The sequence below is a fragment of the Dermacentor albipictus genome, chromosome 1 (assembly GCF_038994185.2).
Source record: "Dermacentor albipictus isolate Rhodes 1998 colony chromosome 1, USDA_Dalb.pri_finalv2, whole genome shotgun sequence".
NCBI classification, from domain to species: domain Eukaryota; kingdom Metazoa; phylum Arthropoda; class Arachnida; order Ixodida; family Ixodidae; genus Dermacentor; species Dermacentor albipictus.
Genome location: NC_091821.1, coordinates 481,300,419 through 481,315,711, shown reverse-complemented (window position 1 = coordinate 481,315,711; position 15,293 = coordinate 481,300,419). Strand labels below are relative to the sequence as shown.

Below are 15,293 nucleotides of genomic sequence, written 5' to 3'. Positions count from 1 at the left end.
AGCCATGCTTAATAAAATCATAACTTGCGAGTGAGCCTATTGTCCTTACGTTATACTGTATTTCGTTTTTTCGTTACGCTTTGAAAAGTTTTGATAATGAACGTCTTCCATCGTGCTGCACCTTGTCGCTCATGCCCGAGTTTTCAAGCTCAAACGCATCAGTGCTGGGTGCACGTTTGTGACACAAGGACGCTTTCTGTTTGTTGCTGTGGCTTTGCGCATACTCTATATTTTTATTGCTGCTCCGGGGCACTTTCTTTTTGAGTGTACATAGTATATCCTCATTTCGATGCCAGCATTTCCCATTTCCCATTTTCTTTTTCTTTTTTATTTCCTAGTTAGCGCTGAAGACTCTTTTATTTGTCTTTTGTCTTATAATTTTCTCTTACACCTGATGCAGTCAAGGATGTCATGGAAACAGTCTGGCCAGGTAAAACCACCGTCTCAATGCCGCAGTTCCACTGCCGCGATTGTAATCAAAATATTCGAAATTAAAAAGAACACACACACACACACACAAAAAAAAACGAGCAAGCCGCTTCCTTATATCTGTGAAAACACTTTCGTCTTTCGTTACCCTGAAATATTTATGCCTTCGCGTCTCCACAATTTGTGCCAGTCTGTTGAAAGAAATATTCTGCCGCAGTTTATTGTATCGTCTTATAGTATTTTTGGGGGATCACGCCTCGTATTTACAAGTACCTGAAAACTTATCGACTTGTTTTGTGTTTTCATTGAAGAGTTAGACTCCGAAAATAAATTAAGAAGAATAACAAAGGTCAGTTTCCTGGGATCAGGAGAGGCAAAAGTAGTTGTCGCTGGACAAGTTGGTGTGGTTTAATAGGCATTCTAACTGCGGGAATAGCAGCCAGCACGCAAGAGAATCCTGTTATGTGCGTCTTGCTCTCTGTGTGTTGTGCAAGCTCTAAGTTTCGGCCTTGTTGGCATAGCTTTTCTACTTCAGCAAAGGTTAAAAAATATTATACTGCAGACGATGCAGTCACTAGCGCTACTTTCAACAATTGTATATTAGAAGCCGGATCATGGGTTCAGTTATCCAAGACAGTTTCAGATTAAAAAGAGAAAGTCGGACGCTCTGCGTGCCGTCTGCTTTTCCCGCTGTTTGAATGTTTAATCACTGGCTCTCGTTGACATACGTTCTCAAGTTCACTCACACTAGCGGACAGCCGCTGAAGTTATTTCTGACGCACACTTGAACTCACCTTGTCTGAATCTAGTTCCTGCTCACGTTACTCGCACTCACCCCTGTTCATACTCGCGACCTCTCAAACTGGCCGGCACTCACTTCCGTTCGTACTCACCTCAGCTCCACTCGCACACTCACTGACTGCCTGCCTCCTGTCAGTGAAAAGAATTTGGAGCGAGTATGAGTCAGTGTTCCCACTGGTGGGTATGCCTACCTATGTAATCGAATGTTTTGTTTCCGTAAGTTATCTTCAGAAAGAAAAGTATGCCTAAGACACTTGCGCTTTCAGATTGCGCCGGTGGGTTATGCGGAGCGTCGCGCCTGTATGATGTCCCGTATCACAAAGCCAATTCATGTTTCATTTCCTTTTTCTTTTTGTAATGCTCAGGAGAGATGAAGGTTGCACAGAGGGGCAATACTAAGGCGCGGCCGCTTTGAAGGAGAATGGCGGCCTCCTTTCTCCTTGCATGCGGTGTGTGAATACGAATGGCGCGAGGATAACAAGGCGTCCGCTGCAGGTGCGTGCGAACAGATCGGCCGCGACGTTACCGGAACGAGCGTGACGGCGACGGCGATCGTTCGGTTCCGGGTTTGTGCCGGCCGGTCAGCGCACGTGCGTGAGGCGCCCACGCGGTCACAAAGGAAACAACCGGTGTGTGCCTCGCACGAGCCGACAGTGAGCAGTGACTGGCCTTGCATGCATGTGCCACATTCGACAGCCCTCGAAGCTTAGCGGGCGCGGTGGTTACGCAGAGACGCAACCTGCGGAGAGGGTGGTCACGTGATTTCAAAGAAGCAGAAGCATCGCTTATATCACTGTATTTCCGAATTGCGGCGGAGCCGTGAGTGCAGGCGGCTTCCAGCGCGAACGAAGGGTGGGGTGCGCATAGGCGCGGATGAATTGCACAGGCTATAAGTTGGTTGATGTTTCCCGGATATATATCTTGCGTGGATAAGTGAAGTCGTCGGACGTATGAGCCCGTTTCTGTATACATCTTGTTCTGTCGACGCTATTCTAGCTATAACTTTTAATAGTGAAGCCCGTTGTGAGGCTTCCTATGGTTTAACGACGTGCGTGCCGCAGTCCCCTTGCCGTAACGTTGCGAGAAGGATGTAGTGGCATGACTGATGTAGCCCGTGACTGACTACTCGCGGGCTACATCAGTCATGGTGTGAATGGTCTGAATGGTGTATCTCGGGGCTGTATATAAACATACTGCAAGGCCTCTCAGGAAATTGCATGCACAGGCTGTTAATGTCTGTGCGAATGTGTTTTTTTTCTTTTCTTGTGTTTGTAAACCTCGAGAAACCATGAAAGACGTTTTTTTTCTCAATATCGGTTGCCTTGTTTTGCACACTCATAGATGCACAAGAGATTTCTTTTTATATTTTTCTTGTAGAGGCAGGGTTTTGTTTCATTGTGACTCTATTTCGAATCATTGACTCCGATATATATATATATATATATATATATATATATATATATATATATATATATATATATATATATATTGGTATAAATAATTTTCCTTATGTTGTGCTTGCTGTCTTTCTTGGCTTCTTATGACATGATTAATAAAAATAGGGCCCCTCAGTTCCCTTTCTTGTCCTTCACACACACAGACACGTGCATATATATATAAAGTAGAATCGTCTTTCAACATTGTTGAAGAGCTGGACGAAGGCTATTACATGCTTCCTGAATGGCGCAAGGCTTCAATTTTTGCGGCCATTTGAGGTCATTGAAGCTGCGCAGACACTGGACCCCATGCTAGGCCGTAGGTTTAGATGTACTGCTTTTTGATGCGAAAATGACGAGCAAGCATTGTCCTTATGTTCCTAATTGCAATAATAAATCAATATATTTACAGGGTTGCTTTAAGTAATGGACGAAACGAAAATACGACGCGGAACCAGTAACGAGGTAACGTTCCCGCTTGTCGAGCACGTGATCATTGGCAGTCTGGGGCGCGCGTGCTGAAGATTGATTTCTGGTTCTCGCCGCCACGGCCGGCGCAAACTTCTTTCTTCCTGTCTTCTTGGGAAGCGCACCGCGTTATTCTTCCGCACCAGCATAGCTGCACGGCGCCTTCCGGTCTTTCGCGGCGGTTAATCGCCACACGCATGCCTGGGAGGTCATCGCGTGATTGCATCCGTTTCCAGGGGTTGAAGGATATAAGCTGACGCATTTATCATCGCTCCTTACAGCGCTTTCATTTAAGCTTTAAGGAAGGAAGGAAGCAAGTGAGGAAGGAAGGAAGCAAGAGAGGAAGGAAGGAAGCAAGAGAGGGAGCCGGCTTAAAAACAAAGAAGGGCGAAGTACGCTGGCGCCCGCTGGGAACGGTGGCGGCTTCTGCGTGTACCGCACAAAGTGTGTCAGTCGTGACGGGTAGGCGGGCTGACGTCGTGGCATACGCACTGTGCGTGCTACGCTTTACACGAGCTGCTTGCTACTTGCACGAGTGTGTCGCAATACCTACTGCGTTGTCGTGGCCGTGGGCCTTACGCAGAGCGCGGAAAGCAAAACAAAGAGAAGAAATACAGAGAAAGATACACAGGAAACACGACGGAAGCTCTGAAAGTGTGGACGTTATTCACAAAGTGCGGACAGCCCGCAGTTCGCGTTGCACGAGAGGACACGCGGGACTCGCGCTGGTGGTGGTACGGGGCGCCCCTCTTGACAGCGCGGCGATTAGCTCGGTGCTTAAACCACGCCTCCTTTCTTCTGTTGGCCCTGTCGGGGTTTTCGGTTGCCCGTATACGCGACGTAAGTACTTCTCCGGGAAGAACGTTGAGCTCATGTGGTGGGCGCAAATGCTGTTGTTTTATCGAGTTTCCTCTCCACACACACCAGCGATTCGAACTTCTGTATTGCGTGTCTTTTCGAATTGTATTTTGCTTACCGGCACTTCGAAGGTTTGTTGCATTTCTTTTTCGTTCATTAGATGGCGTTGTTCATTTCACCGCGGGGACAAATTTAGCTTCGTTTCCTTCTGTTTGCACATGCTGCCAACCTACAGGGTCGCTATCTCGTGCGCGTTCGAAAAGCCGATGTTCAGTTTCACCTCACGCGATTGTCCAGGCCGCGCCGATATCGCGGCCTAGGTCAATCTAGGCCAATCGCGTGAGGCGAAACCGAACGTCGGCTTTTGGAACGCGTACGAGATAGCGACCTCAGTTTTGGGCTAAATGCGTAGCAGGAGCAGAACGTGCACACACACAAAGAAACGAGTAAATTGTAGCGATTGCACAGGCCTGAAATAAGCACACAAGATGACGTGGATACAAAGCGCTTCAGAAAGAGGAGATTAAATATAGCTGATCCTGTCTATAAGGAAGTTCAGCGCTAAGGAACGAGTGTGAGCTGGTAATAGACTCCATTGATAACTTATTGTCGAAACCAAGGTGTATTTGAAGGCATTAGTACGCTCACCACAAGGAATGAATAGTTAGTCTGGTGAGCTGCACACAGGAACGACTGCACATAGGGAGGGCTGCATGGATGCTTGCCCATCTGACGAGGCTGGAGTTAGTGACTGCAAGAAAAAGACAATATCATGTAAAGCTCAAGAGGAAATTGTTCAAAATTACTTTGAAATGATGCTGCGACAAACGCGAATTTTTGCTGCCATAGTGAGACGTACATTTGACAATCTGCGTTCGATAAGCAATGTTTTAGTTTACTTCCAATAAAGTGTTACACTTACACTTAGCTCTGGTTCGTATAGATTATTGTTGTTTCAAGGGCCTTCTTGTGTCATATATGCCTGCGAAATGCCTGACCACACAACAGTTCACATTGCAATAAAAGTTGTACTTTCTGTTTGCACTGGCTGTTTGCACTTGCCTGAGGGGCGCCCGCCGTGGTGACGTACTTCGCCATTGCGCCGCTAAATCCCTAGGGCGTCACATCAAATGCCAGCCGCTGCCACCAGATTGCAATAAACGCCCGTGTTGGGTTCACGTTAAAGAACTCCAGGTGGTAAAAATTAATCCGGAGTACGTTACTACGGCGTGCCTCATGATATTATCGTTGTTTTTTAGAAATATATAGTGACTCGAAAACAGCTGTTAGAGCTTTCAATAGCGGAAAGATTGCCCCACAGGCTGGGAGAATAATTAACAAAGGGCAAACAAATGTTACACCTTACATTTATTGGTTCCCGGTGCACCTTGGTTCACTTGATGACATTCGTGTCAATCCAAATGAATCGGCCAACAACGTCGCCCGCGACCTTACAGCCCGGGCCGCTTTTACACATGGTTTTTATTCTGCTGGATTGGAGAACCTACAGAGAGATACGCTCATTACATGCAATGAAATTACAAAACATTACTGCATGGGGAAGAGAGAGTTTCCACCCCCTCACTATAGGCTAAACAGAGCCCAATCAGTTACACTTAGGCAATTACAAACGCAGTCTTATTATTCACCTGTACAAATAAAGGAAATGTATGGCATTGCAGACATGAACATTATACGTAAAGCATGCAAAAAGGAGATATGCACGCTTGAACATCTGCTCTGGGAGTGTGGGTTGCTCGGCCCTGGCATTTCTCGGAATCGTTTTTTAGGAATGAGCAGATCTCCAGGTCATATCCATCAAGTCCTGGCTGTCCAGTACGCGCGTGATACGGCTAGGACGCTTGACCTACCAGTCCCAACATGGCACCAGCCAGGCCGGTGGAAACACCTTGTGCAGCACCGGAATAACGTTTTTTCCTCCTCCTCCTCCTCCTCATTCGTTGTTCTGGCACGTAAAACCTGAATATCTATCTATCTATCTATCTATCTATCTATCTATCTATCTATCTATCTATCTATCTATCTATCTATCTATCTATCTATCTATCTATCTATCTATCTATCTATCTATCTATCTATCTATCTATCTATCTATCTATCTATCTATCTATCTATCTATCTATCTATCTATCTATCTATCTATCTATCTATCTATCTATCTATCTATCTATCTGTCTGTCTGTCTGTCTGTCTGTCTGTCTGTCTGTCTGTCTGTCTGTCTGTCTGTCTGTCTGTCTGTCTGTCTGTCTGTCTGTCTGTCTGTCTGTCTGTCTGTCTATCTATCTATCTATCTATCTATCTATCTATCTATCTATCTATCTATCTATCTATCTATCTATCTATCTATCTATCTATCTATCTATCTATCTATCTATCTATCTATCTATCTATCTATCTATCTATCTATCTATCTATCTATCTATCTATCTATCTATCTATCTATCTTGTATCAGATCCTCTTTTATGACACAGCTAAACACCGAGATTAAAGGCGGAAAGTTATGTACAGGTGTGTACCGATATCTCGATGGTGAGGTGTAGCGGTCACGAGGCGCCCGACCAATCACAGGCGGAAACGAGACGCGCGAGCTAGGCGTGTCCGCTGCTGCGCTTTTCGTCGAAATAAAACATATTTGCGCTTTCTTTTGCTCGATTTCGATACGATATTCGAATTCGGAGGGTTGAAAACCATTATGTACAGATGTTCACTCATTTTTTCTGGAAAACCTTTCAGCTTCCCTTTAATGCAAGTGGGAAGGTGCACATGATTCATATAAGCACAGTTTGCATCTGCCACATTTCTGGCATGCACTATGTCACACGGCGCCCTGTAAGTGCTCTTTGAAAAGCATAGAGAGTGGTTCTCCATACATTATAGCACTGCTCCACCGTACTATAAACTGTGTCACATGTTTGACGCTCTTTCACTTGCTCTCCTTTTGTGGAATCCAAAGACGTGGTTCAATGGTGGGACCAAAGTACATCTCCGAAAGTACAACTGCCGCACACTATATTTTGACCGATGGTGCCAGAAAAGGGAAGAAGTGTGGACTTGCCAAGATCGCCGTCTATACAGGGCGCGGCTCATCCCCTTGAAGTGAAGCTGCAGCGGGAGATCGTTCTTGCTCTTTCATCTTTCTGGCGTGTACGCCCCACAGGTTCTCATTGTCTCCAGGGCCACAGTGCCAATTCGCGCCGAACTAGACGGTGTCCCAGTGAGAAATGGTCGGCAGTATTATAACGACGCCTCCGTTAGGTCCGTAGGGGCGGTGCACGAAACAAAGGACACATGGGGTCTGAGGCGCGAAATATGCAGAGGAGGTCAGTCGGCCGGAGGGGCGGACAGACTGTGCAATATGCGGCTCGCTGTTCGGCCACGGTTTGCCGTCTGTGGGCCGGTGCTGTACGTGCGTACTTCACGTTGAAAACCCTCGCAATCGCTGTCGGGATCGCTCGCCACCGCTGCAACAGCAAGCGAGCGGCAAGAAGGGCGGCAAGCCGCGTACGTCGGTGCGCGAAACTTTTGTTCTTCGAAGTGCGTTCAAAGTTAACGAGGTGGTTCGGCACACCGCGTTTGCGGAGCGAGCCTTCTTGCGCCGAAGAATTGGGTCCTTCTGCTCTTCTTCGACGCGCATATGGCGTCGAGGGTAATTAGGGGCCTCTCTTTGTACCGAACCGGGCCAGGGTCGATCGTTGTTGGCAGATGCGGTGCAAAATTGAAGCGACGTCTCGTTGGAAACTAAAACGGTGTGAGCCGCATGAGCTTGCATATCAGCAGCAGCGCAGGAGAGTGCGCGACCACGAGAGTGCGCTCGTATATATGATCGATAGCGTGAGTTTGCATGCGGCACATGACGTGATTGCTTTTGTAATGATGGTATACACGAAGCGTTTCAGAAACTTCGGACATCTCTTTTGTCAATCGTTCTGAAATTGGCTTAGTTTTGCGCGTGCATCAGTATGCTGGTGTTGCTATACATATATATATATATATATATATATATATATATATATATATATATATATATACTATACATATATACTATATATATATATATATATATATATATATATATATATATATATATATATATATATATATATATATACTATATATATATATATATATATACTATATATATATATATACTGTACACTCTGCACATGAATCTTAACCCTATTGGGCTCTTGGTTATGATGGTCCAAAAGGGAGGTAAGCTGCTGTAGTCGCCATCAATGCAAGAGTTCGTTGTTGAACCCACAAATTCACTAAATTTCTCATACAAGAGAGAGAGAGAGAGAGATAAATGAATGTTTTATTGATGATAATAGCACCAGATATTCGTGAAATGTATATATATATATATATATATATATATATATATATATATATATATATATATATATATATATATATATATATATATATATATATATATATATATATATATATATATATATATATATATACATTTCACGAATATCTGGTGCTATTATCATCAATAAAACATTCATTTATCTCTCTCTCTCTCTCTCTTGTATGAGAAATTTAGTGAATTTGTGGGTTCAACAACGAACTCTTGCATTGATGGCGACTACAGCAGCTTACCTCCCTTTTGGACCATCATAACCAAGAGCCCAATAGGGTTAAGATTCATGTGCAGAGTGTACAGTGAGACAAGCTTGTTTACATTACTTGTTTACAGTACAGTGTTTACAGTACACATTCGCAGGTCCCGAAGTAACAACTGCATATCCCAGCATTATCAAAATATCTCAGCATTAATCAAGATATGCCAGCATTAGTCATAATAAATCATCTCTTGAACTCATTCCTTTAGCAGTTAGACGGAGGATCTCGCGACTTACTCATTTCCGCAAGTTGTATATAAAGCTTAGAACGACAGAAAGCTGAGCTGGTAGGTAAAGATTCATAATGCAAAAAAGGGTAAAGCATGCAGATGCCTTTTTTGCATTATGGTATATAAAGATTTCTTTTTTGCATGACACACTGCTATTACCGCTCGTCAGATATTTCGTCGTCTCTTTATTTCCAGAACAATGCAGTGTTTTCATGGCGCAACGCTTGCACTAGATAAATCATTCCTTCCTACAGCCATCGAAGAATGGAATGGCCTTTCCGAAGCTGCCGTTCTTGAGCGACACCCAGCAAAATTTAGGGAATCTAACAGCACTCATTGTGTTTGTTTTTCATTTAGGTATAGCACGTTTTCTATTATGTTTTTGCTACTACTGTTACAGGTGTATGCATTCTCGGGCGAAAACAGCGATTGTATTTTATTTCTTCACTGCAGGCGCTTTGTGCTTCATTTACTGGTTGACTTTCAATCATTTACCCATTCTTTTCGTTCTAATATGTGAGTGAGTGAGTGAATAAACTTTTATTTGGTCCAGGAAAGTGCGATAAAACGCGCACCCGGCTAATCCCACGACGGGACTGACAGATCTAGTCTGCCGGCCCGATCGCGGGCGCGCTGGACGGCCAGGATTTGATCCTCAAAGACGGGACTACGCAGGAGCGCGTCCCACTCTTCCTTGGTGAACTTCGGGCCCAGCGACCCGCACTCCCAGAGCATATGGGGCAAAGTAGCAACCTCACCACAGGCCACGCAAGAACAATTCGGATAAATCTCGGGATATATGCTGTTAAGGGACGCCAGAATTGGGTATGAGTTCGTTTGCAGAAGTCTTAGTGTGACCGCCTGAGGCCTGCTTAACTTGGAGTGAGGCGGGGGGAAAACCCTTCTCTCTAAGTAGAAGAATTTAGTGATTTCGTTGTGTGTGAGAGGAGCGTCTCTGTGTCCGGGGAGAGAGTCGCCCGATCCGAGGGCAGTGCGGCCGGTAAAGCCACGCGCAGCCTCGTGGGCAGACTCGTTGAGGTTCAGAGGAACCCCCTCAATCGCCCCGACGTGTGCAGGGAACCAAAGGATCGAGTGCATGGAGGTGTTGCCGTGTTTGGCGCCTTTCAGAATTTTAACTACCTGCCGGGCTACCCGGCCTTTCTGGAATGCCCTGATGGCGGCTTTCGAATCGCTATACACCCTGTCTCTCCGACCATCTTGCATGGCGAGTGCAAGGGCCACTTGCTCGGCCAGCTCTGGGTTCGTCGTCCGGACGGAAGCACAGTTGATGACTTGGCCCAGCGTGTCAACGACGGAAACCGCAAAAGCCTTGCCGTCTCGGTCTGCAGCTGCGTCCACGAAGCTTGCTGCTATTTTGTCCCTGTTTACTTGCTTTATTATATTCAATGCTCTTGCCTTGCGACGACCTGCGTTGTGAACGGGATGAACGTTGCGGGGCAAAGGAGCGACCATTATCTTCTCCCCTATTTCTCTGGGGATTTTGGTGTCATCAGCCAAGTTCTTGGTTGGTGCGAGTCCGATCTCCTCGAGGATACGCCTGCCGGCCGGCGTGGTGGACAGCCGAGTTAGCTGGGCCCGCTCCTGAGCCTCGGTTATCTCCTCCATGGTGTTGTGTATGCCGAGCCGAAGGAGGTCCTCTGTATGCGTTCTGACGGGCAGCCCGAGGGCTCTCGTGAAGAATTTTCTAATGAGGGCATTAAGCTTTTCCCGCTCGGCTCTGAGCCAGTTGTGCATGGCCACGGTGTAGGTGAAGTGACACAGCACAAAGGCGTTGATGAGCCGAAGCAGGTTGTCCTCCTTGAGGCCACGATGTCTGTTCGTGACCTTTCGGACAAGGCGAAAAGCATTGTTGGTTTTCGCAATGATCTTGCGCAACGCAGTGCCGTTGCCGCCGCGTGATTCTATAAACATACCTAGAACTCTGATAGTGTGAACCCTGGGTATCGGGTCACCGCTCCGAGTGAACAGGTGAATGTCGCTTTCCGAGACCGGTTTCCAGCCCTTGGGTCTGCGGCCTTTTTCTTTTCTATAAAGGAGAAGCTCAGATTTGGCCGGGGAGCATCTGAGTCCGGTGGGTATCAGGTACTGCTCCGTGACGTTTACCGCCTCTTGCATGGCGCTTTCCGCGTGCCCTTCACTACCGCCGGTGCACCAGATGGCGATGTCGTCTGCGTAGATGGTGCGTTTGATACCTTCAACTTTTTTGCCGCGCTTCCAATAGGTATTGGCTGTTCTTGTTTCCTTTAACCTCCCACTACTGCTATTACTATGCTACTATGTACAACAATAACCATATATTTTTTTTGTTATACTCGCTTCATTTTCATCTGTTTGAAAATGGCTTCGGTTCTGTTAGTTCTGGCATTTTTTAATGACATGATCCTTTTGTTATCTTCAGTGCCGCCTCCCTCTATGCCTTCTATGTAATGCCCTATAAAGGGCCCTTGTGGATTAGATTAATAATAATAATAATAATAATAATAATAATAATAATAATAATAATAATAATAATAATAATAATAATAATAATAATAATAATGCCGATAATGAAATTATTGAAATGTCCGGTCTCAATTAATGGTTGATAAACCGCTTTCAAAAACAGACACGATTAGTGCCCCTAACGGCACCATTCCTGCTGATATAGTAGCCTTACTATATTGATATTAATCGTACGAACCAATTTTCTACCGTCTTTCAATTTCTCTTTAAAACCTCTACCATGTCTCCGCCATCTATAATCGCTCAATTGTTTAATAGCATACGATCTAAAATTATTCTAACTCGGAATATCGGTCTCCATCTGCGAAAATGTTTATACATTTCTTTCCCTTTTACGCGACCGGGAACACCGTCTCTCTACCACAGCGTTCGCTGTGTCTGCACGAACTAAGCCGTTCCCCGAGGGCTGTTACACATTCGACAGCCCAGCGCCATTATAACGAAGCGAAGAGCCGATCAGGGGGAAAAGACAGCCATTATATCGGCCAGCTCGCCCCCACAGGCACGTGTGGGCTGCATTGATGTAAACTGCCGCACCAAAGTGAGCCGTGTTTTTTTTCTTCTTTCTTTTACCCCAGAGTCGACGAAAAATTACTCCGCGTGCCTACCACGGGGACTGCATCCGTGATTATTGGGTATCGTGACGTGCATCTTTTCAAGAAATACCTTCACGTCCATCGCTTCTTTATCGCGTTATTATTACGCAGTACCTTCCAGAGAGAGAGACTCGATGCCTTTCTTTTTTTGGTGTACATTAGGCAGCCGTGCTTTGAAGCGAGGAATAAAAAGTAGAATTTAAGACAAAAAAAAAAGAAAAGAACTTTTACTTAAAAGATTCGTAGTGTTTTTGTGCATCTTAAACATACGTAGTATAATACAACATTAGCAGTTGGGATGAGGGAGGAGGCGGGGGGCTGCCAGAAACAGGATGGGGATCAAGTTGCCATTAATTTATTTCTCTTCCACTGTACATACGTGCTTCGTGCTGTGATAGGCCGCAGCAGCTCTTGTCCAACATTTAGCAGCCGGCTTCACGACTCCAGAGTGTTCCCGAAGTTTGCGTAATAACGAACCCGACGGCAATTGTTGATGACGCGATAGCGCGTGGCTATCAATACTTCTGAGCATTATTGTTGCCACGTCGAGTTAGTTCAGTGAATACCACGACTGCAGTTGGCGCGCATGACTTGCAGTTCTACAGCGTCGGCTACCAACGTTCCAGGGCCTCCAGCCGAGGCACGAAGGTTCGCGGGCGTTCTTCCCTGCGCAGTCACAGTTTATGTATACTGCCATCTCCAGCCCACCCTTCTCCTCCTTACTCTTTTACTCATCATCATCGTCACCCTATTTAAAAATCACAGCATTACGAAAGCCGCTTGCTGCGTTCTGCAATTGCGCCAGCTGAGCCCCATCTTAATACTGCGAAATTCCTGATTTAATCACACCCCATACTTCTGTGCCGCCCTCGACTGCGCTTCCCTTGTCTTGGAGCCCATTTTGTTAATCGAGTGGACCACCGGTTTTCCCCTCTAGGCACCATATGGCCCGCCCAACTCAATTTTTCCCGCCTCTTGATGTCTACTAGAAGATTGAGACCACCTTGAGTCTACAATGTGAGACCAGCCTTGAGTCGAAAAGCATGGCCCATTTACCAGTACTCTCTGCGTCAATAAATTAGAGTGCGCTGCGTAGAGCTGAGAGTTCCGCAGCCGTAGACGTCATGACATGCGACGTCCTGAATCGTAGTGTTAGTCCTAGTCTCGGTGTAAGCCCAGTACCGCCATAACGAGTCGATGCAGTCGATCCATGAGTACAGATACGTACGTGGTTCCTGTAATTCGGCTGCAGTATGAAAGTAAAGCATGGAACGAAGGTGCCATCCCGTTTAGGCGAAAAGATGAAATAAGTTACTTTTTTCTACTATTTTCAGCGCTATAGAGCGGTATCTGCGATAGCCTGCCTTCTATTTGGTGATGGCTTTCACACCGGTACTCTCAACGACAGCGGTGAAGGATTTTTTTGTTTTTAATGCGAGGATAAATGCCTCAAGGCATACAAGGGTATGGGATGGGGTGAATAAGGATGATTAAATGAATGAAAAAAGATTTGCTGACTTAATGAAGTCCAAGAGGAATCGATAATGCGGTCCCTGCTTCCAAGCAGTGTACTGGCTCAGATTATGCGGCGAGAGCCCCGCTGCTGCGAGGTGCCGGAGCCTCGTCGGTTTCAGTGCAGGGAAAACCCACAGCAGGTGGTGGATGTCGGCTTCAACATTTCGCGACTTGCAGAGTGGACACTCAGAACGAGGATATAGCGGGCGAAAGTGCGGCCACTTCCTAGTCACGGCAGGAGTAAGGGCTACCCCGACCCGGATCCTGGTGAGGGATTTCGATTAGGTAACCTGAGACTGTAGATGCACACCTGAAAGATGAATTATTACAAAAGACAGGTTTAGGAACTTATAAGTTACAGCATGAAGCCGTATGTGTATATCTCTGCTGAGCCGTATATGACAGTTTTCTGGGCTTTAGAAGTGTTAATTACCAGCTATGCGTGAAATCATTTTGTGTCTACGGGCTTGGAAACCTTATTGCTGCGCGTTATTAGTCTTATAAATGCGAACATATGCAGTTTTGTTTGTGTTATCTCAATACAAACTGCGCCATGGCTGAGTGTCGCCAGTGCTGGGCATCGTAGGCGAAGAGAGGCGCGGTTGCCTGATTCAGATAGCCGCTACAGTTCCTTTCCTTGTATAGCCAAGCGAATTGTTATTATAAATCGTGGATGCATATAGATGCCCAGAAACAAGGAGAAGCCGGCAGGCAATTGTTCTCGTAAAGTGATCAACTCTAGCCCGCCTGCTCAGACGGAAAAAAGAAGAGAAGTGGCAGGAGCGCCATGGCACAGCACAACACATTACACTAAGAGAGAGGAGGGTCACTGCAGGCGAGTCGAGTCCAGGAACCAATTCCATAAAGAACAGCTTGATGGGGACAGTACCTGCTTGAATTTAGGCTTTTCGAAAATAAGTCATCGAGCGAAGATAGCGAAATGCAGCCCTATTTTGGGCTGCACTATATTTAAATAAATAAGTAAATGAAATGATAATTTCCTCGAACTTGCTCAGCAGCATAGTACCGGTAACTGCAGAATGAGACGCATTGTAGAAGCAAGTGGTCGAGCGTTTCACCACAGTTTCTCAAGCCAGGCGGAATGGGGCTAAGCGGACGCCCTTGCCAGAAAATTATTCACACCACAGAAGTAGCACGTTCTGCGTCTATGCCTAAAGAAAAGGCAATGGCGATCAAGAGGAGCGTACGTTGATGAGCTAGAAGCAGTTAGAAGGGAGATGGAGTCACAAATGCAGCTCCTCCATTCGGCACCTAGATAGTTGCGATGAACCGCGCACCGTGGGGGGCTGAATACGCCAGAAAGCGCGAGAACGCAACGGTTGTCGCTTTTGACGGCGTATACACGTATATTGATTCAAATGCTTGCCGCGTGGAACATCTCACGTGATTCATTTTCTTTCTCTCTCTCACTTTTCGGATTTCCAGGTTTGTGGAAGTGGAACGGCGTCATGGCGGTGTCGCCGGCTTCCCATCCACGCACAAAGCGACGGAAGCCGCAGTTCCGCTTCCCCGGTGTTGGGTGGCTTGCGCTGAGAACGGCCCTGCTTCTGATAGCTGCACCACAGTGTCAAGCACAGACCACTACATCAAATCAAGGTGAGCTTACCAAACCATTTACTGCGTGGGTGTAACGTCAGAAGACATTTTTGAGGCCAAAGAGGCTACGATGTTAATGCCAACAGCGTACTAAGTTCAACTAATAGATGCAAGTGCTTAAAGGGAAAATTCTGGTTCGACACATTTCAATGGCTATCAGTGTAATC

General features: G+C 46.1%; 1 protein-coding gene across 1 annotated transcript in view; it reads left to right on the top strand.

Moving 5' to 3' along the window:
- The window catches only part of LOC135901442 (protocadherin gamma-C3-like), a 288,857-nt gene that overhangs the window by 84,648 nt on the left and 188,916 nt on the right, over positions 1-15,293 (top strand). The window contains exon 2 of the mRNA XM_065431249.1: positions 14,956-15,126. Coding sequence (XP_065287321.1) covers positions 14,979-15,126 — 148 coding nt within the window. The 5' untranslated portion in view covers positions 14,956-14,978. The remainder of the gene's footprint in view (positions 1-14,955; positions 15,127-15,293) is intronic.